This window comes from Cucurbita maxima, unplaced genomic scaffold, assembly GCF_002738345.1.
Source record: "Cucurbita maxima cultivar Rimu unplaced genomic scaffold, Cmax_1.0 Cma_Scf00006, whole genome shotgun sequence".
NCBI classification, from domain to species: domain Eukaryota; kingdom Viridiplantae; phylum Streptophyta; class Magnoliopsida; order Cucurbitales; family Cucurbitaceae; genus Cucurbita; species Cucurbita maxima.
In genome coordinates, this window is record NW_019272022.1 from 6,065,956 (window position 1) to 6,087,714 (window position 21,759).

General features: G+C 39.1%; 5 protein-coding genes across 7 annotated transcripts in view; 2 read left to right on the top strand and 3 right to left on the bottom strand.

The window, feature by feature from the left end:
* LOC111480794 (pollen-specific leucine-rich repeat extensin-like protein 3) overlaps window positions 1–1,853 on the bottom strand; it is a 3,883-nt gene extending 2,030 nt beyond the window's left edge. Inside the window, exon 1 of the mRNA XM_023125959.1 lies at window positions 3–1,853. Within this exon, the coding sequence (XP_022981727.1) occupies window positions 3–1,385 (1,383 nt within the window). The 5' untranslated portion in view covers window positions 1,386–1,853. The remainder of the gene's footprint in view (window positions 1–2) is intronic.
* Window positions 1,854–3,821: 1,968 nt separating this feature from the next.
* Window positions 3,822–8,063, top strand: LOC111481100. The gene is made up of 2 exons (XM_023126433.1): window positions 3,822–4,401; window positions 4,533–8,063. The coding sequence occupies exon 2, from the start codon at window positions 4,685–4,687 to the stop codon at window positions 7,526–7,528; it is 2,844 nt and encodes a 947-aa protein (XP_022982201.1). The 5' UTR covers window positions 3,822–4,401; window positions 4,533–4,684; the 3' UTR covers window positions 7,529–8,063.
* Window positions 8,064–8,708: 645 nt separating this feature from the next.
* LOC111481107 (B3 domain-containing protein Os03g0620500-like) lies at window positions 8,709–12,549 on the top strand. Of its 3 annotated transcripts, none has more exons than XM_023126441.1 (7): window positions 8,709–9,044; window positions 9,493–9,895; window positions 10,142–10,344; window positions 10,513–11,041; window positions 11,594–11,760; window positions 11,898–12,228; window positions 12,352–12,549. In XM_023126441.1, the coding sequence occupies exons 1-6, from the start codon at window positions 8,952–8,954 to the stop codon at window positions 12,225–12,227; spliced, it is 1,725 nt and encodes a 574-aa protein (XP_022982209.1). In that variant the 5' UTR covers window positions 8,709–8,951; the 3' UTR covers window position 12,228; window positions 12,352–12,549. The 3 variants fall into 3 exon arrangements, with proteins under 3 accessions (XP_022982209.1, XP_022982210.1, XP_022982211.1); XM_023126442.1 differs by having other exon boundaries at window positions 12,361–12,549; XM_023126443.1 differs by having other exon boundaries at window positions 12,366–12,549.
* A 179-nt stretch (window positions 12,550–12,728) lies between these two features.
* Window positions 12,729–21,551, bottom strand: LOC111481158 (transmembrane protein 147-like). The gene is made up of 8 exons (XM_023126513.1): window positions 21,541–21,551; window positions 18,324–18,490; window positions 15,023–15,092; window positions 14,844–14,903; window positions 14,027–14,141; window positions 13,750–13,865; window positions 13,412–13,536; window positions 12,729–13,133 (listed from the first exon to the last, which is right to left on the bottom strand). Exons 2-8 carry the CDS (start codon window positions 18,398–18,400, stop codon window positions 13,010–13,012), a joined length of 687 nt encoding a protein of 228 aa, XP_022982281.1. The 5' UTR covers window positions 18,401–18,490; window positions 21,541–21,551; the 3' UTR covers window positions 12,729–13,009.
* Window positions 15,192–18,316, bottom strand: LOC111481104 (pentatricopeptide repeat-containing protein At1g14470). Its single transcript, XM_023126438.1, has one exon. It carries the CDS (start codon window positions 17,848–17,850, stop codon window positions 15,571–15,573), a length of 2,280 nt encoding a protein of 759 aa, XP_022982206.1. The 5' UTR covers window positions 17,851–18,316; the 3' UTR covers window positions 15,192–15,570.
* Window positions 21,552–21,759: the final 208 nt, after the last annotated feature.

Genomic DNA, 21,759 nt, shown 5'->3' on the forward strand with positions numbered 1-21,759 from the left:
ACCGGAGGTGGTGGTGGGGGTGAGGCGACCGGAGGTGGTGGTGGGGGTGAGGCGACCGGAGGTGGTGGTGGGGGTGAGGCGACCGGAGGTGGTGGTGGGAGCGAGTTGATTACAGGTGGAGGAGGAGGGTGGTTCATTGGGACATGTGATTGACGATGAGGATCATCAATTGGTGCCTCTGGCTGCTTAGGAGGTGTGGATCCTCCGCCGCACTTAACCCGACTGCAATCCACGGCCTTTGTGATCTCTGAACTACAAGTCTCCGCCGGTTTTTGCTTAGGCCTCCCTTGCAAACAATTGTCAGCATCATCCAACCAAACATCCTGTCTATTCTGAGGCACACACCTAGTGTCTTCGCCATCAAACAAATTATCAGCGAATGTGAACTCAGCCAATTTAGGCAAATTACACAAGCCTCCATGCACCACACCGGTCAAACTATTGGAAGAAACGTCAATAATTTCCACATTCTTCAACCCATGTAAGCTCATCGGCAAGCTCCCACTCAATTGATTCGAAGAAACATCGAAAATCGTCGCATTTCCAAGCAGAGAAAGCTCACCAGGGATGCAACCACCAAGCGCATTGTTCAACATTAAAACCTCGTTCAACGTGTTCCCCATTTTCCCAATGCTTGTCGGAATGCACCCTGTGAAGTTGTTATTGGCAATCACGATCACCGACGCCGGCGAGTCGCCGAAACTCTCAGGAATGTGGGAGGTGAATCTGTTGTTATTGAGGAAAATGGCATCGAGCTCCTTGGTGAAAAGGGCAGGAGGCAATTTCCCTTCGAAATCGTTGAATCTAATGTCCAGAAATTTCAAATTCGGAATCCTCAAAACGACTTCAGGAAAAGGGCCCACAAATCTGTTGTTGCTAACGTCAAGCTCGTGAAGGAGAATCATCCTCTCGAAGCTCGGCGGGACAAGGCCGCAGAACCGGTTGGTGTTGATGTGAAACAATGCGATGTCCGACAGTAGACCGAGCTCAACGGGGAGGTAACCGGCGATGTCGGCATGGTTGAGGTCAATTCCGGCCACGACTTGGACATTGGGGTCGTCCAGAGCAGAGGTACAGAAAACTCCGGTGTAGGAACAGACATCGGCGCCGACCCAATTGGCGGTGGTGTTTAAAGGGTCGGAATAAATGGACCTCTTCCAGGCTTGAAGGGCAATGAAAGCCCGTCGGAGCCTGGAATTGGGAAAGGTTTCAGTCACCACAACCGTGGACTCGTAATCGTCGGGCAAATCATCGGTCTCGAGAAAGGTTAGAAGCTGGCGGCGGGCAATGAACGACGCTTCGGTATCGGAAAGAGCCGAAGCGAAAAACGAAAAAGATTGGAGAAGAAGAAGAGAAAAGAACAAACAGCAGCCCGAGCCTTTCATTATCCTCTTTATTTCTTTTATTTTTATTTCTTTATTGAGAAACTATTGCCGCCTCCTTGGGTACTCCCAAGGGCTGTTTGGAATGGATGAAGATGAATGGGGACTCCGGTGGGATTTTATACCGGAGGGGATCCTATCCTTCGGTGGTTCAGCGGCTTCTCAGCCGCTGCCGCCGGTCATTTTCCAAATATAGTCGACTCCCATTGAAGTGGTCGTGATTCTGTTGCAACAGACTACAGCGCACCATTGCTGGAAGCGCGGGACTCGGGAGAACGAGAGGGATCGCATTTCAGATAGGGCAATTCAAACTTCAAACAGTTTTGGGTTTGGGCCAGGCCCATTTCCTTCGGCCGTCCAGGCCCAACAAGAAAATAACCCTAAAATTATTCTCATTTTCGACCTTACTAAGTTTTGTTACATTTTGTAAATAATAATTGCCAGACGAACTTAGGATAACAATTTATTTATTTTGGCGTTAACATTAAACATAATTTAATAAATTTTATAGTTTTGTATATATATTTTTTTAATTTATAGATCTACTACCATAAAATCGTGTGTGTATATATATATATAAATTTTAATGTCATTGTTAACCGTTTGCCCTAAAAAGGATAATATTTGTTAGCGGTGAACTTTAGTTACTACAAATGAGATCAGAACTACACATCGAGCGGTGTGCCCGCGAAGACGCTAACGACCCAAGGGAAGTGGATAGTGAAATCCTACATCGTTGTAGAGGAGAACTAGGACGTTCCTAAAAAAACGCAACCTTGAGAGGAATTCTATATCCAATAGGACAATATATTGTTAACAATGGACTTAAGTTTTTAGAAATGGTATAAGAGTTCGACACAGATCATGTGCTGGTGAAAACACTAGGCACTATAGAAGGTGGATTGTGTGAAAACCTCTCGGGATTCGACGGAAAAAGTCAAATAAGTCAAATAGATAATATTTGTTTGAATAAAATTATACATGGAGCATAAAAACAATATTTAAAAAATATTATTATTATTATTATTATTATTATTTTAAAAGAAATTGAAAGAAAGCAATCCAAATAGAAAAAAGACAAGGCAGAATCGAACCCAACACATATACACCCGACAACCTTGTCAATATCAAGGATTGACATTTCTATAAATTATTCAAATTTCAATATTTTTATATAAATAAATATTATTTAAGAGAAATTCAACATTCATAATTTTTTTAAATAATACTCTAATTAATTATTAACTTATTTTACTCATTACCGTTTAGGTTAATTCTTAACCATTTAAACTTTTTAATTTGGCCTCTAATTTTTAGGCATAATTTAAAATTTTAAATAATTTTAAAATTGAATTGGTTTTATTATAAGTTGATATGTTTGAATAAATTCATAATTTGACTTTATTTTCTTGTTAAATAAAATAATGAATCATTGTCTGTTGAGTGTTGACCACTTTATTAGAGAAGCTGACGTGATGGTGGGGACATGTAATGTGATGCCAATGGTATGCATGTGCATGCATGCATGTGGCATGCTTTTTTAAAGTACGTTTTGAATTAATTAATGAAGATTTGACTATGATTAGCCAAATTATATTCCGTAATTATATTAAAGTTTTGGTCGGATTTAAGATAATTGTACTTTTAGGTATGTGATAATGACCTTAATCACTCTACTATTCCCCTTCCCCTTGATGCTATCAAATATTATTATGTTTTAAAAATAAAATAATAAGTGAAAATAGTATATATAATTTTAAACATCAAATGAACTTAGGACATTTGAAATGGTTGAACTAAAAAAAACTTAATTAGAGCGGTGAAAAGTATAGAACAGTGTCCCTTTCAAACACTAAATCCGTTCATGCTTAGGTAGCGTTGTTGCCAACGAGTAGTCGACAATCTCCTCTAGTCTTCTGATGGAAATTAGTGGCAATGAAGACAAAACCCAAATTAACTCAATAGAAGAAATATTGATAAAAAACTAATTTAATTAAAGGATTAAAATAAAAAAGACATAAATAAAGAAGGGGAATATGAGAGTTATGGAATGATTGTTTTGTTGAGGCTTTATATCAGTCAATAGAGAGAAAAGTCTCTAAAAATGTTATAAATTAACTTGTTCTTACATTAACTAGAAATTGATTTACAATCATTTGAATGTTTGTTTCACAAGAATCATGGAGGTCTTAACAAGTACTCTACAATGAAGATCTTTCGTACTCAAACATTCTACCCTTTACGGTGTCAATGTCCGGAGACAGACAGTAATTGGGATAGGGATTTGGACTTTGGATTCTTTCACCAAAATCGAAGAACAAAGAAAGAGAGGGAGAGAGATTTTGAATCCAAAATGAAATAAACAAAGAGAAAAGAGCAATTCGGCAGAGTGGAGGAGTGGACCATTGGGGGATAGAGGGGTCGAGCTGGGATTTATTAATGGTGGAGGCGTAATAATGGTGGGAGATGTGAAAGAAACAGCCAACCAGCATTCAATGCAGACATGTTTGTATCGATTGCCATAGTTAATGTGGGAATTTATGGGGTCTCAGAAACCCCTTTTCTTCTTTTTCTTCTCACTCTCTCTGTTCTTGCTTACTGGAAGAGTGGTGGGGGAGCTGCCGATGTTGGTTGGAGGAGTTGTTGGATGCTGTTTTCTGCCCTTATTTTTCGTCCTTTCCCCTAATCCCAACCGTTTTCTTTTGGTTTAAGATTCATTATCTTTCTGGGCGGCTTCTCTGTTCATATTCTAGTGCTCTGTTTTCACATTTTCGTTCCTGGTTCGATTAAAGCTCTGTTCTAATGGGTATATGCCATTTTCTGTAAAAAACTTTGGGATCCTCAGTTCAAAAAAGGCTAGTATTAAAGCTTGTGAATCTGGGGTTTACGGGTTTCTTGTTTTGTTTTGAATTTTTGAATGAGTTGCTGGTGATGGAGATGAGTTTTTTGAAATGGAGCCATTTTCAGTGATGGGCCCTTGAAGAAAGTAAAGGGTTCTTCTCTGCTGATCGTATTAAAGGTAATGTCGCTTAGTCTGGTGACCCTTTTGTTCTTTGATATCTTTTCCTTTATTTATACCTTCTCTTTAAGACCCACTGATATCGATCTCGCAAAAGTTAGCGATGTGGCCTAATGCGTCTGCCTTACCAGTTGAATTGAAAATCCAAAAAGGAAAGAAAAGAGAACCAGCTGGTTCTTTGGTTCTTTAACTCCCGGAAGCTCAGAAACCCTCTTTTAAAGCCCGAGTTTCTTCAACTTCAGCTCTACGATTTCGTTCGCTTTGGTTGTTTTGTGAAGAATTCATGCATCTTTCACTATGGAAGCCCTTGTCCCATTGCGCCGCTTTAATCATGGACAAGAAATCCAGACGGCGACATGGGTCTGGTCTTACAGAGAGGCGCAAATCCTCCATTCTCAGGCAATTGCAAGAAAACAAGCTCAGAGAGGCTCTTGAGGAAGCTTCTGAAGATGGGTCTTTGGCGAAATCCAGAGACATTGACTGTGATTCGCCAAATCACGACGGGAATGTTCGACGGTCGAGATCTCTCGCTCGGCTTCATGCCCAGAAGGAGTTTCTACGCGCCACCGCACTCGCCGCCGACCGAACCTATTCCACGGAGGATTTGATTCCGAATCTTTTCGACGCCTTCACCAAGTTCCTCACCATGTACCCGAAATTCCAGTCGTCGGAACAAATCGATCAATTAAGAACAGAGGATTACGAGCATTTATCAGAGTCGTTTTCGAAGGTATGTCTTGATTACTGTGGGTTTGGTTTATTTTCGTATATTCAAACTCAACAATTCTGGGAGTCTTCTGCGTTTACTCTCTCGGAAATCACTGCCAATTTGAACAACCACGCCCTTTACGGCGGCGCCGAGAAAGGCACAATTGAACACGACATCAAGACACGGATTATGAATTACCTTAACATTTCCGAGAATGAATATGGGCTTGTTTTTACAGTCAGTAGGGGGTCAGCTTTTAAGCTCTTGGCCGAGTCGTATCCTTTTCATACGAATAAGAAATTGTTGACCATGTTTGATCATGAGAGTCAATCTGTGAGTTGGATGGCTCAGAATGCTAAAGAAAGAGGTGCAAAGGTTTACAGTGCTTGGTTTAAGTGGCCAACTTTAAGACTCTGTTCAAGGGAGCTCAGGAAACAGATCACAAACAAGAGGAAGAGGAAGAAGGATTCTGTTTCTGGGCTTTTTGTGTTTCCTGTTCAGTCAAGAGTTACAGGAGCAAAGTATTCTTACCAATGGATGGCTCTTGCCCAGCAGAACAATTGGCACGTCTTGCTCGATGCTGGCTCGCTTGGTCCGAAGGACATGGATTCCTTGGGGCTCTCCCTCTTTAGGCCAGATTTTATAATCACGTCGTTTTATCGTGTTTTCGGATCTGATCCGACTGGTTTTGGCTGCCTGTTGATTAAGAAATCTGTTATAGGGAGCTTGCAAAGTCAATGTGGGCGGACAGGTACAGGAATGGTGAGGATACTGCCTATTTTCCCGCAGTACATCGGCGATTCGATCGATGGTTTGGATGTGTTGGCTGGGATTGAAGATGATGCTATCAATGGTCAGGAGGATTCTGAAACTGAGACGCATCAGGAGTCACGAATGCCTGCTTTTTCGGGCGTGTTTACGACGAACCAGGTGAGGGATGTGTTTGAGACTGAGATTGAACAAGATAATAATAGCTCGGACAGGGATGGAGCTAGTACCATTTTTGAGGAAGTTGAGAGCATTTCGGTTGGGGAGGTTATGAAGAGTCCGATCTTCAGCGAGGACGAGTCGTCGGATAATTCATATTGGATTGATTTGGGACATAGTCCATTTGGTTCTGATAATTCTGGCCATTTGATTAAGCAAAAAACATGGTCATCACCCTTACCACCATCTTGGTTTTCTGGTAAGAGGAACAGTAGGCAACTTTCACCAAAACCAGCATCGAGGTTGTTGAGAAGTCCGATATGTGGTGGTGATGATAAGCGGGCGAATCCAAGGCACCGTGACGATTCGGTATTGTCGTTTGATGCAGCTGTATTATCAGTGTCGCAGGATCTATGTCGGGTGGAGGGGATTCCTGAAGAAGAACAATCTGGAGAACAAGACTCCTGCTGTGGCAATGTTGGAAGCTTGAAAGATTCTCATGCTGTTAGTGAGATTCAGGAGGATTCAGAAACTGGAGAAGAATCGATCTCGAATAGGTTGAGTTTCGCCTCGAATGGAAACCGATCTGCGAATCAGACTTTCGAGATTCAGGATTTGAAGCTTTCAAATTCCACAGCAGCTGGAGCCTTAAAAGACTTGAAGGAAAGTGCTATAAGGAGGGAGACAGAAGGGGAATTCAGACTCTTAGGTCGGAGGGAAAGGAGTAGGTTTTCCGAACGTGGATTCTTCGGTTTAGACGGAGAAAGAGCGCTTAGCATGGGTCGCCGAGTATCATTTAGTGTAGAATATAATGAAAAAGAAAGCTTGAATGAGATGTTTGAGCTCGGAGAAGCATCTAATGCAGCTTTTGACAATGAGGAATCGATGAGTGATGGAGAGTACGTTGACGAGCAAGAATGGGGAAGGAGGGAGCCCGAAATGATCTGTCGACATCTCGATCATATCGATATGTTAGGCCTCAACAGGACCACTCTCCGACTGAGGTATCTCATTAACTGGCTCGTCACTTCATTACTTCAACTCCGACTACCGGGTCGAGACGATGTAGGAACTCACCTTGTACAACTGTATGGACCGAAGATCAAATACGAACGAGGTGCTGCGGTTGCTTTTAATGTAAAAGAAAGCAATGGAAGAGGGCTAATTCATCCGGAAGTTGTACAGAAACTGGCTGAAAATAATGGAATATCTCTTGGAGTTGGTATCCTCAGCCATGTCCGTGCAGTCGACGTTCCGAAGCAGAACTCCGGTCAGTATGATCTCAAAGACATGGCATTGTGCAAACCAATGGCTAATGGTCACAACAGGAAGAAACTATTTTTTCGAGTCGAGGTCGTCACAGTATCGCTCGGATTCCTTACCAACTTTGAAGATGTTTATAAAATGTGGGCTTTTGTAGCCAAGTTTCTGAATCCATCTTTTCTGGAAAGCAGTACATTGTCTTCCGGCCCCGAGACTTCAGAATCATAACACCGAACCCCGTTTTCGAGCGCTCTTCTCTGGCTAAACACGAACACAAAGATTATGAGAGTTGAACTCATTTAGCAGGAGATGCTGCATCATACATACAGCACACCCTGCTAAAAGTCCAACTCTTCCTGCTAAGCAGACGACAATTCTTTGTTCGTACCGTCTTCAAGAACCAACACGAAATTTTGAAACGCTGAGAGGCGAGAGCTGAGCTTCTTTGAGCACCCGTGCATCGCTGCAACGCACCGAATGTAACATGTTCTTCTGCTGGTCTGTGCCATTGACTGATCTTCTGTTAGTTAGAATATACAAGATTGGTAGGTAGATAGGAGTAGGAGGTTGGTGGTTTAAACTTTTGGCCACACCTAATGTCACAAACTTTATTTGAGATTGTAAATGTTTTTGTGCATTTGCTTACAGATATAGATAGAATCTCTGGTCTTTGTGTCTTTGTGTTTTGACTGTATTTCTTTGTTTAAGGTTGTAAACTTGTCGTTACTCAAATGGATTTCTCTTCCATTTTCTTTGATGAAAACCACACATCCTCTTCATTTTATCCTCGTATATTTTTAGTAACATATTGTGGATCGTATATTTTTAGTAACATATTGTGGATCCATGTCGTTGGAGAGAAGAACAAAATACTATTTATAAGAGGTGTAAATCTCTTTCTAGCATTCGTTTGTTTAAAAACTTTGAGGGGACGCTCGAAAGGGAAATCTTAAGGAAGATAATCTTTACTAGTACTGAGTTTATACTATTATAAATGGTATCAGAGTCCGTTATCAAGTTGGTGTGTCAGTGAAGACGTTGAGCCCCAAATGGGTGGACACTGAGCAGTGTGCCAATGAGAACGCTGAACCCAAAAGGGGTGAACACGGAGCAGTGTGCCAATGAAGACACTGAGCCTAAAAAAGGAGTGGACACTGAATGGTGTGTTAGCGAAGACGCTAGACCAAAAAAAGGTGAATTTTTTGAAGCATCATTTTTAGGGGGGAGGAAACCTCTCCCTGACCGAGGAAACACATTAAAAATAAGTGCTATGAACGGAGAGATAAAAATTTAAATTGTAAATTAAAATAAAATATAAAGTAAAAAAAATACATAATAGATGAAAATATTATTTTTAGAAAATAAAAAATTATGTACGATTACTGACACACTCCACACGTGTGAACGTGGCGCGCTCAGAAGCACTTCTCCCACTACGGGGTTCGTTTAGCAGAATCCCTCGAAACTCAAATCTATCCTGGAAGCGACCGGAACTTCCATTATTTCTCCGTCAATCTTCGGTTCTTCTTAGGGTTTTTTTTGGTGCATTTTCTTCTCTGTTTTGTTTTCTGGCAAATATTTCTTCAATGTCTTTTGTTTCATCAAGATATTGCTCAAATCCTTATTGACTGGAGTCTGTTCATGCGGTTTGATGATGGAGACGGAGTCTTGCCAGTTGATGGTGACTTCCAGGCGGCCTTGCTTTTATGCTTTCTATTCCTCCACTCTTTGTTCAGAACGACTGGTAATCTCTTCGGATTTCGCGTTCTCCTGACTGTGTTTCCTGTCATCATCTGAGAAATTAGGTTAATATGAGCATGCGTTTGTCATTGTACATCATGTGTGGCTAGTTTGGACTCGATTATATATTTCTCTTCGCTCTTTTGGAAAAACTGTTTTAGGAAGTTACAGACTGCTTTGTCTTTGTTTGTCTCTGTTTTCTGGGGAAGTTTATAGTGGTTAGTTCAGTTCTGTGTGGAATCAAACATTTCTTTGAATTAGCGTTTAAATCATTCCACGTGACGTTGGCGTAGTCTTTGCATCATTTAGCATCTAGATGTATCTTATGAGTAATAGCTGCGCTCTGACCATCCGGTGTACATTCAGATCAAAGATGAATATGTAGCGCCATTTGTGTTTTATGGCGGTCTATTGGATTGTCTTGTGCTGATATGATTTTCGTATCATTGCAGAAACTTCCTTTGAAATTTGTCAGATACTTAGGAGAAATAATAGGCCAATCAGTCTCATTAATTGGTCCTAGCGGCCATACTTGGCTTGTTGACTTGATCCAGCAGAATGATAACTTGTTCTTCTGTGACGGATGGCCAACCTTTGCTCGAGATAATTCCCTAGAATGCGGTGATTTCTTGGTATTTAGATATGATGGCGAGTTGAATTTCACTCTGCAAGTTTTTGATCAGAGTGCATGTGAGAAAGAAGATGCATTTCATTCTCAGTGCAGTCAAGATAACACAGGCCATAAAAGAGATAGGGAAGAGGACCCTACATGCCCAGATACATGTGCAGAGGCTGTGGCAAAGAAAATGAGGAGCATTTTTTATGTTCATTCAGAGTGCAGGGAGGGCCTAGCAGGTAAACTGAGTTCTGGTCTTAAGGTTTATTTTGTAGAACGTAGAGGGAAATGCATATCTGTGGACAGTGTTCTTTGCTAGTTCTTTCCTAGTTCTTTCCTAGTTCCATGTTTAGCCTGCGAATTAGGAGGAAAAAATACTTGGTTAAAATAATTATTTCTAGTGATTTATTAATAGTTATTCAGAATGTCAGCTCCTTATCAGCATGTGATTAGAAATTAATTGGATCATGCCTTCTTGTTTCCAGCCATAAAAACTGTTGAGGTCCATAAAAATGGAGCTGGTCAGAATGGGATCAGTAAAGTTGATGACGTAACTATGCAAGATAAAATTCTGGCCTTATCACTATTATCTCAGGATGAGAAAAAAATTTCCCAGTCATTTAGCTCCAATTATCCATATTTTGTGAGAATCATGAAAAGCTTCAATGTTCGTGGTTCATACACATTGGTGAGTCGATCCCCAAAAATCAAAAAGAAAGAAAGGAAGTAAAATGTGGTGATGATGACAAAAAAATTCATTTTCTTCTTGATGATCGTAAAGCAATAAATTAAAGCAGCCTTCCTTCATTTAAATGTCAGTTGGACAAGCCTGATGCCGTCCTCTCTTGTGATGCAGAATATCCCTTATCAATTTTCTATGGCACATCTTCCTAGCTGCAAATTAAAGTTGGTCCTTCACAACTTGAAAGGGGAATCCTGGCCAGTGAATTCTGTTCCTACAATAAGAGTGCATACAAGTCATACCCTTTGTGGAGGATGGATGGCCTTTGTGCGTGGGAATGATATCAACATGGGAGATATATGTGTTTTTGAGCTTGTCCTGGATTGTGAATTGCGTGTTCGCATCTTCAGGGTTGGAAAGGAAATATCTGAGGATCAAAGTAGAAAAGGATCTTTGAATCAGCTAGATGCTGACCATGCAAAAATATCTCGTAAAACTCTCAAAGGTTTGCCAAAGAAAATGAATGGAAACTCTCACAAGGTTCATTCAAAATGCCCCAAAAGAATTGAAGTACATGATAAAAAAAGTTCGAAGTCTTGGCAAGAACCTTTCTGCAATGATGTTAGGAAACATTCTAGTGCAAAAAAGGTCTCCACCAAAGTCGTGGTTTGTTCTCAATCAAAAAAGCCTTCTAAGCGTTTGGGTAAGGTTTCTCTACGTCATCTGCATGTAATTATGTTTTTAAAAAGTATGAAAGAAGGTTCTCTATGGTCTCCAGTTGTATTAAAAATAGAGTTTATTACTTCTCTATTTACGCATGTAGTTTGATTGTAGTGTATTAGGATATTTTTTTTTATAAGAGACAATTTCATTGATGAGTGAAATTTACAAGAGGGATTTATAATCCATGGTGTTTACAAAAGATCTTCCCAATTTACAATGAGGGAGGTATAACAATAGGAAGTAAAAATATTAGACAGTTTACACCAAGATATAGCTTGGTAAACAACATTGTCGAAAAGTTGTGTCGGTCTGTGTCTTTCTGTAAATATTCTCTGATTTCTTTCTTTCCACAGATTCCAAAAGAAAACCATGATGAGGTTTTTCCATAATTTTCTCAAAGCGATGATTGTAGTGTATTAGGATATTCATTGTGTCCTCATGATTTTCTCAAAGCTAGGCTGGCCTTAATTGGTTATAATATGCAAGAATATGAAGAACTTGGTTTTATGGCTTTTGAAATTTTAATGACCAGTCAATCAGGGAACCAGTGTCAAAGGCGATCTTGTATTACCAGCTAGACTTGGGTTGCGAGCAATGTTAGCACTTGATGAAGAAAGAGCAGCTAAGTCATTTGCTTCTTGTTTTCCAACTTTTGTCAGAATCATGAAAAAGTTCAACACTAGTGGTTCATATACTTTAGTAAGTCTTTTATTTTAGACCGTTCATGTACTTCCTCAAGTTTTTGGTTTTAGATCCAGTGTTGTTTGTCAATGCAGTTATTTTTTACATTTTCTTTGCTTCAATTTCGTAGGACTGATTGGCATTCTATGTTGCAGAAAATTCCGCATCAGTTTTCTTCGGTACATTTCCCTAACAGCAAAACTGAGATTATACTTCGCGGTCCAAATGGAGGATGTTGGATTGTGAACTCAGTACCAGACTCAATGGGGCGAATGATGCATACTTTTTGCGGCGGTTGGATGTCGTTTGTTCGCGACAATGGTATCCAGATGGGGGATATCTGCATTTTTGAACTTGTTGGCAAGTGTGAATTGCTTGTACATGTGACCGGAGTTGGGAAGAAAGGGTTTAACCTCAGCAGTGAAGTCGCAACTTGTAGTGAATTAGCAATTGTACCAACAACAAGCAATCATCCTTCTCTGTAAGGTTGGTACTCCGGCTCATTTCTTCTCAATCAAAAAAATTATTTGCTCATATTAGGAATGGCTAGATTTTCTTTTGCTATAAAGGTCACCGGTCATCTTTTTCCCCCAAAATTATCGTTGTAGCCTGTCCCAGGTTAGGCTGTCGTTTAACCCATGGCAACGGATGACTGGTTCAATCGGAGTTGCATCACTTGTACACACTTTTTCCCCCTGCTCCTTATGCTTTTTCTTGAAATGAAACTAGTGAAATGTGTTCTCTTATTTTGCTAACTTGTCGCTCTAATCATCTAATGTAAATGCAGATTAAAAATTGCATTCTTTACTTGTTCTAACTTTTCTCATCCAAAATTTGCAGAAGAAAATAAAATAGTGATGAAATGAGAAGGCGCGAGAGCCTTGATCTGAGGTAACCTCTTCCATCTGTGTAATCATGTTCCTCAGTAAAAGAATGGAAGGGAGAAAAAAAAAAAGGTTTAAAATCTGAGGGTAGGGAAAGGAAAATGAGATAACATTGTCCTGGCAAGCTACCTTTTACTTCCATTCAAAATCTCAAAAGAAAAAGAACTAAACGTCTATGTAACTCCCTTTTACCTTTCACCATACATTACAAAGCTTACAACCTTACAACATCTGGAACTTAACCCCACAATTTGGTTTTGCAAATGGTAACGAAATTAGGCGGAACACTGCAAAAGAGAAGGTTAAGTAGAAGGATATCTGCAATCCACACCTCCAAAATTCACGTCCAGCCTCAATATAGTTAACCCCAGTGTGCCATAGCCTTAAACAGAGGGTCTCTGACAAGCAGAAAAAAGCTGCCAACTAATAAAAGCCATCGCCAAAGAGGTGAAGAGTTCAAATCCCACCACCTTAGGGAAATGCCAACCCATTCCCCGCCTTAAGTAGCTGGAAAGAAAATTTGCAGCTTGTGTTAAAATTATGTACATCTTTATTTGAATTTTAAAATTAAAACGGGTTTTGAAAAACTTGTTTTGTTTTTAGAGTTTGGTTAGGAATTCCAACTTTTTCTTAAAAATAATGAAATTCTTTGTAGAGAAATATTAGGAAAACGGGCACAATTTTCAAAAACCAAATAGATGTTGCATACCTTTTGTTGTTCAGATAGTTTAAAGCAAGTGAATCAAGTTAGAAGTGGCAAATTTTCTAATTTTGATGTTACATACCTTGTGATTGATGGCATAGTAGCCACAATCAGTGCACAGGTATAAATTATGGGAATTAGCGCTTTAGGTTTGTTCTTCCGAAGCCACATCAAAGATCCCAATGCAGCAAGGGATATGCTCAAAACCTGAATTGAAGTGGGGAGCATAAATTAGAGAAGCAACAGCGCGGCTGACATGACAAATACTTCACCCAGAATGCAAGATCAAGAACCCAAGAAATATCAAGTGAATAAAATAAAATAAAATAAAATCAAATCAAATCAAATCGATGATTGAATCTCTCGCAGTAACCAAATAAAGAGTATCTTAAAATAAAGAAGAAGAAGAGAGATGGAAACCAGATTTGCATTAGCTTCAAGGCCCTGCAAAATGTAATCCCAAGTAAACTCTAGTCCTCTGGCACCAATCCAAAGTGGTGCAAGTCTATGCAAAACAGAATCAGCGAATGCCCAACCTGCAGGCAAGAAGAACAGAGTAACCAGGCCATCCAATGATTAGAAGATGGAAGATGGGGAAAAATATTGAAAGATCGAAATAATCAAACATAAACCGTGCATGCAGTCTACATTTACAATCAAACCAAAAGAACCTCACTTAATTGCTCTACGAACTCACCCAGTCCAACTGCCTGAAATTTATGGTTCTGAGAAATGTTCCGGTAAGTCAACTGGGTCAAAGCAAAGTAAAGTCCGGCAACATCTATTAAACCAATAAGCGCTTTCAACAGTTCCTGTCGTACACGAATTATACCTTGTTAACATTCGCTATAACTACTGGCACGACTTGAACAAAATTTCCTAAAAATATGGAGGCTTCGTTAAAAGCATAGTTAGTACATTTGACATGAGGATCTAATAAAAGAGACATACCATTTAGCACTGCTCATTGGATGAAACAGGAAGACATCCCATAAAGAGGGAAAAAGAGGATGGAATCAAGGCCAGTACATGAAATAGAGACTGGAAACTATTTTTCACTTAAACGCTAAAAACAGTTCTGTAATGCTATTCTGATTCATGTTTGTCCAATTCTGGATACTAGGCTGCATTATTCATTTCGTTCCAAACCATTTAATGGTATAGCATTAACTCTATGTTCTATTAAACAAAAATTACATAATATGTGATAGTAAAAAACAAGATCTAACAATAGACTAACTAAACCTTCCCACCCACCAACACCAATCCAATCAACCAGAAAGGTTGAATGCAGTGTGGAATATAATAATTTAAGTTTCCCAGATGAGGATTATAGCCAAGCAACCAATAATTTTGTCCCGACATCCAAGGTTAATGAAGTCTTTAATTTTCCAAGTCAGAGAATTACAAAGTAGAAAAGATACTAGGCATTACAACTGATGGAATTAAGATGTACACTAAAATATATTAAAAAAATCTCTTTCACCAATCACAGATGAAAAGAATATTAATACCTGATATAGGTCAAAGGAGTCATTCTCTGACACGTTAAGGAAGGTTGCAAGGCATACAAGCTGACAAGAATGCATAGAAAAATATCAGTGAGATTCATGGAGAAGTGAAAAGACAATAATATACAATGGAGAGAAATTCAAGGTCTCAATCAACCTTGAAGTGTTCAGAAATCACAAACCTTTACTAAGGCCGTTCCAAGGTAAACCAGTGCCGCTTTGACTGACGTTCCAAGTGTGTCATACTCAGATCTGTATAGCTAGAGTTCTCAGTGAAATGAAACCGTGACTTATAGAAAAACATAAAATTATGACAGAACCAGAGATTAGACCATGCATTCATCGATTCTGTGAGGAAGAAAATATGCAATTCTTAGATTACATCATCAAAAAAAAAAAAAAAAAAACTTCGAACATTCCAACTGGCCAGTCTCTCTTTATCTTTTTTTCCCCTGATAAACATGGTTCGCTCAGTTGATTTATGAATGCATTGGTAGAAAAATAAAACTAACAAACTCCTAATGCATAACTCTTGTAAGGTACATCACACAGATACAATGCTCTTTGATATTGATCCTTGGACCTATCATAAAGTGTTCTTCAGTTAAAAGCTGAATATGGTGACAAGACAAGTATGGTAATCTGCGTGATTCACTATTGAAGGCCGGGTTGTGCTTACAATCTCTCTTTATGCAAATGAATTTTATCCATAAATTTGCTCTTTGCCAATTTACCAGTAATCATGGCAAGAACATATCCCTTCACTAAAACAATGGAACCTATTATTATCACGGACAATAATCTCTCTTTCCTCTAACTTTGAGATCATCTTAATAGCTGTATGACAATCCATACAAATTCTCAAATTTTTCACCACTCTAATTGGTGTCCCCACTTCACTGACAAGAAGAGCAAAACAAATGGCCAACTTCTCACTGTGAGTCCCCAGCATTTCTTCCTTCTCTTCCTCCTCAACATCTCGCAGTGCACAACTTTTATCAGTTACGAAGCCAACCCTCTTCATCTTCCTTTCAAGTTCAGCCAATAATCTATAAATATCTTTTGACCATTCATGCGATCTATCACCCACAGTGAAATTATGTATTTGACCCTTATATTCCACCCAACTCATTCCAACTGATTTCTTGACACCTCCCTTCCGCATCTTCTCTCTAACCTGTCTAACATCTTCCCATCTTCCGGCAGAGGCATATATATTAGAAAGTAAAATATAATTTCCTGGGTTTTGAGGTTCAAGCTCTAAGAGCTTGTTAGCAGCAAGTTCTCCCAGCTCAACTCTCTTGTGAATTCGACTGGCATTTAACAAAGAGCCATAAACACCAGCGTGAGGTTTCATTGGCATAGATTCAATTAATATTTTGGCATCATCTAATTCACCTGCTCTTCCTAATAAATCAACCATACAAGCATAGTGATCCACGGTAGGTGCTTTAATTGACTTAAAGATGTTTTTACCTTCTTTCAGCATTCCTGCATGACTACATGCAGTCAAAACACCAATATATGTGACATGGTCTGGTTCAATGCCTTCTTCCTCCATTGTTAACAGTAACTTGATAGCATCCTTCCCATGACCATTGGCTGCAAATCCTGAAATCAGTGTATTGAAAGTAACAACATCTTTCGTCCCCATATTTTGGAATATCCTATGGGCATCAACCACATTTCCACATTTAGAGTACATGAATATCAAAGAATTGAATCCTGAAATGCCAAACTTTATGTTCTTCTCTTGAACGATATTTAGAACCCAGCAACTAAATTTCAGAGCCCCAATATGTCCACAGGCCGATAAGACACTAGCTATGGTGACCTCATCTGGTTGTATATCCGTACAATCAATCATTTCTCTAAATAGGTGAATTGACATGGCAGACTCTCCATTTTGTGCATAACCAGCTATCATTGAATTCCATGAAACAACATCTCTTTTTGGCATATTGTCAAACAGCTCCCGAGCTAATGACAGTTTTCCTGCCCTTGTATATGCTGAGATCATGACATTCCAAGTAACAGCATTCCTCTGACCTCCCAATTCATCAAAAATTCCTCTAGCAATTTCAAGGTTACCAAATTTTGCATGCATGTCAAGTAAAGCCGTTTTGACAAAATTATTCAAAATAACATGCTTTTGGTTAATCTTTGCTAGAAGTGAATCAGCAAGGCTAAGATTGCCTATGGAAGAGCAAGATGAAATTGCAGCTACCCATGTTGTATCATCAGGAGTGATTCCCTCTTTCAGCATGCGATGGAACAATTTCAAAGCCTCTTCTGCACATTCATTTTGAGCATAAGCTGATAGCATGGCATTCCACGAGACTACACTTTTCTCTGGCATCTCATCAAAATACCTTCTAGCAGTCTCCAAGTCCCTCATCTTAGCATACCCAGTAACCATGGCAGTCCATGAAATAGTATTCCTATCAGGCATCATACTAAACAGCATGACTGCATCAGCTTCATTTCCCGAATTCCAACAGCCAGAAATCATTGAATTCCAGTCCGCTAGAGTTCTGTTAGGCATCTGCTCAAACAACTTCCTAGCAAGATCCACTTGGCCATATTTTGCATACATATCCAATATAGTATTACGGATGAAGTGGTCGTCAATATGACCCAACTTCAGGACAGAAGCATGGAACAAATTGCCAGATTTCCCAGCTAACTTAATCAAGTATATATAAACAGAGGGATGGGGCCTGAGGTCTAGACACTGCATGCATCGGAAGAGAGAAACCACCTCGTCGTGGGCACCCATGCGGGAGTAATATTTGAGCATACAACTATAAACAGAAGCATTGGGGTAGGGCGAGGAGGTAAAAATAGAAGCCGCATAGGCAGGATGAGCGTGAAGACGAGTACAGATAGTGAGGAGCAGAGAAACCCAGTAGTTCTGAGATTGGAGGGAATTGAGAACAAGATGCGCATGAAGCTGTCTTAACTGACTTATATTGCTTATTTTGGTAGCTATGGCAACCAAATCGTACATGGTAGAAATCAGAACGTGGCACTGGGAATACAAACCGTTCCACTACCCTAATAAACTACAGCAATTCCATTTCATCAAAACAAGGAAGTTGGTCAGCCGACTCAAGTCATTAAGCATTTCGGTACTTTGCAAAATAGAGACTGCTTCTAAACTGATTCTCTAATCCAGTTCAGACACACAGCTCCGTACAAATCGGAACTAATAACTTGAACAGTCCAAACGAAATATCAATAGATCATACAAAAACAAAGCAAGGAGAACGGAATTTCAACCGAACGAATCACTCCGGACCAGCAGAGGAACTAAAATTGAAGCAATCCAAGATTAAACAGCAAGAAATCATTCCAAACAAAGCAAAGTGAGGAGAATTTCAATACAACAAATCACTGTGGGCCTGAAGAGACAGTGCGAGTAACAGGAGATCTAAAGAAGTAGAAGGAGATGCAAGGAAGATGAAAAAGCGAGATCCTTACAAGGGCGTTGCAGAGTAGTAGACAGCATGAGGACCGAAAGTGAGAATTGCGCAGTTGAAGAAATGAAACACCGTCATCGTCGCTCTCTTCCGCAGTTGCTTTGCTCTCCAACTTCAGCGCGATCCGGCGTTGGCCTTCCCCTGCTATTCGCTCATCGGTCCCAACTCCTCGCCACAAAATTGTATTTTATATATATTCTTTTTCTTTTCTTTTTTTAACTATTGTAATTAAATTAAATTCAGTTCTATATATATATATATAAAGAAGTTATTCTCGTTTTAAAATAATAATAATATCCTAATTAATTAAAATAGGCTTAAATAGTTAAAACTTAACCATGAGAAAATATTATTTTTTTTTGGATTAGTTAGGTCGTTGACTCCCTAACTTAACCCGATTATGTTGAGGTGAATTATAAAGTTGTTTTTTTAAATTATTTTAAAAAAATTAAATTTATAAGAGTGGGATAAAATGAGACTAGATTGTAATCCTATTTTCTGGTTGGTTGAGTTTGACCAAATAAAAAGAAAATATCACGACACGGATCTAAATCTGCAGTTTTCTAAAAATTCAACCCAACTCAAACAAAAAATGTAATGGTATAGATTAATCGAATTACTAATAACTTTAATCAATAAATTAATTACCTATGTATTTATAATAAAAAGTGTTGGGCTGCCTTCTAATTTTCAGGCCCGGCAGTCTAGAACCGTAAGGAATCAGACCGGCCCAATTAATATTTGAAGAAGTGGGCTTGGGCTACAAAAGGCCCAATTAGATGTATTTTCGTACTTTTCCAGTAAAAGATCAGTTTACGACCAAACAAATCATTGCGTTTAAAATTTATAGATAATTAGTTGCAATTTTCTTAATAAAAGAAAAAAAAAGCTTGACTAATTTTGAGTATTAATAGCAGCATCTGTCACTTTGAAATATATATATACATATATATATTACACTAAATTAATTATAAAAATCGGTGACTTAATAATATTGACAGATACTAACGGCTAAAAACTTGAAAGCTCAACTTCGTTTAAAAAAATGAACGAATGGATGATAGGTGGCGTGTTCCTTCGACTTAAAAAAAGTCCTAACATTATTAGAAACATAATAAAAAAAAATTAAAAAAAAAGGTGAAAGGGATTGATGAATACAACAAAGGTTTGGACCAAATAAAAAATTGGTCACTCCGTGACTGCAGGTGGCCCTAACAAATACACGAAAATACTGACCACAAGGAGAACAAATTATTCAATCTCAACCAACCCACACATTTATATTCTTTAATATATTATTTCAAAACACATTTTTAATGGAAATAAAATACTTACTTTAAAAATGATGAGCTGAATTTAGTGTCAATTAGACATTAGATGGATGTTTCACGATACTATATGTCCGTTCACTAAAATCATGTTTACACCCACCAATTTGAATATGCCTCAAAATATACCTCATGGGTGGACATGATGTTGGCTCTCTGTCACCCTTAGGCTCTATGATCTAAGTGAGCTACCCTATGTGTCATAGCATGAGCGAGCGTCACGGGTGTTCTCTTTTGAAAAGGGTCTTTCAAAGATAGTATTGAACGTCACAGGTGTGTCAGTATTGGACCCTAAACATGTGTCGGAAGTTGGACTATGCACCCGCTATTTGGATGTAACGTCTATATATATCTTAAATAGGTATAAATTAAATTACTAATTTTCTTGATCTAAGCTTCTAAAAGTATCTAATAATTCGTAGAATCGAGCGAAGTTGAAGCCAAAATATATGATGCACAAAGTTTAGTAGCATGGGGGTAGGAAGCACTGAGGCAACCCACATGACCCTCTGATCCGAACAGGCCCTCACCGGGTCCCCTCAAAAAAGCTTACAAGCTTTTCTAGCTTTCTTCATATTTTGTTATGAATAATCTGTACGGCTATAATTTCCATTCCTTTTGTCTACCCACAACCTCCAAAACTTGGCGTCTACTCGCAGTTTCAGATGGGCCTCAACTTCCTTTCACTGGAAACCATAATACAATATATTATTATTATTATTATTATTATTATTATGTAATGTGTGGCAGGTGCACACAAGCCTAAACGCCGTGGGCTTCGGCGATTCCTTTCTTTTTTGTCGTTTCATCGATACTCAAACACATAGAAATGATGCCCAAATGGCAAATGGGTGAGTGGGTCGTTGAAAACAACACGAGGGTATTGACAAGAATGCAAGATACAACATGTTGCGGTGAGAGGTTTAAAGGGTTTGAGTGATGCGGTGGGAAAGAATCTAGAGCGCATCAGTCGCTGACCGTGCATGGATGGAGGCCCAATTATATAATAATAATAATGTAATCGACGTTGTTTCAACTCAACGCCCATCCACTATGCTCCATGTTGGTGTTGTTTGTGATTTAATTAAGCAAAGACATGGATTGTCGAGCCCCAGATAAGATACCCAAACGCTTCTCAAAACAGCAACTAAACTACATATACCAAAAAACATGGGGAGTTTTGATGGTCACGTGAGCCCAACATAACCCCAACCCCATCTTGCCGCCGATGAATCTGGCGCTATTCAACCAGCTACTCTCTGGGTGCACTTCCACACCTGCCTTCCAACCTCACACCTAGTTCCAAAGCTAGTCTTCTGTCCACTAACGGTAAGTTCAGACTGTTATAAATGGTATCAAAACTATACGTTGTGTGTCAGTATAACAGCTGAAACCCATCGCTAGCATATATTCTCCGTTTTAACCCGTTATGTATCACCGTCAGCCTCATGATTTTAAAACGCGTATGCTAGATTTCCACGCCCTTATAAGAAATGCTCCGTTCTCCTCTCTAACCCATGTGAGATCTCACAATCCACACGACACACCTCCGGTGTTTGGATTTAATACTATTTGTAGCAGCCAAACCCCACCACTAACAAATATTTATTTTTTGGCAAGGAAATTGCACTTGTGCAGCTCGAAGTCTAAAAGCATTTGGATAGTTCCACTTCCACACGATTATTTTGCAGATCATATCCTACCATGCGTATGAATTAATTCACGGACGTATAACTACTATTAGCCTCACCGTTCTTCAAAATTTCCATATCTTTATAAGGAATATTTTGTCCTTCTCTCCCATTGACTCAAGATCTCACAATCTACCCCTTTTTTTTAAGAGGTTTTCATGGTGGGAAGTGAGTGTTCTTGTTGACACTACTCAATGACTGACTTTGATACTATTTGTAATAGTTATCTTATATTCTACCTCGTTGGAGGCTAGTGTTCTTGCTAGTACACCCGTAGGTGACTAAGTTTGATACTATTTTTAACGGCTGAAACTGAGGGTGAATAGATATTGTTGAAAAAAAGAAAAATGAATGGAAAATTGAGAAGGGTCACCATCTATGAAGGTAGAGTGAGACCCAAATTAGGCCTCCAATATTC

Coding starts and splice junctions, on each gene's coding strand:
- LOC111481100 (XM_023126433.1), top strand. CDS start 4,685: ATGCATCTTTCACTATGGAAGCCCTTGTCCCATTGCGCCGCTTTAATC.
- LOC111481107 (XM_023126441.1), top strand. CDS start 8,952: ATGATGGAGACGGAGTCTTGCCAGTTGATGGTGACTTCCAGGCGGCCT. Junction 10,345..10,512: donor TTCGTGGTTCATACACATTG/GTGAGTCGATCC, acceptor CTTGTGATGCAG/AATATCCCTTATCAATTTTC. Junction 11,042..11,593: donor AAAGCCTTCTAAGCGTTTGG/GTAAGGTTTCTC, acceptor TTTAATGACCAG/TCAATCAGGGAACCAGTGTC.
- LOC111481104 (XM_023126438.1), bottom strand. CDS start 17,850: ATGTACGATTTGGTTGCCATAGCTACCAAAATAAGCAATATAAGTCAG.
- LOC111481158 (XM_023126513.1), bottom strand. CDS start 18,400: ATGACGGTGTTTCATTTCTTCAACTGCGCAATTCTCACTTTCGGTCCT. Junction 14,904..15,022: donor TTGGAACGGCCTTAGTAAAG/GTTTGTGATTTC, acceptor CATTCTTGTCAG/CTTGTATGCCTTGCAACCTT. Junction 13,537..13,749: donor TTGAAGCTAATGCAAATCTG/GTTTCCATCTCT, acceptor ACTTCAATTCAG/GTTTTGAGCATATCCCTTGC.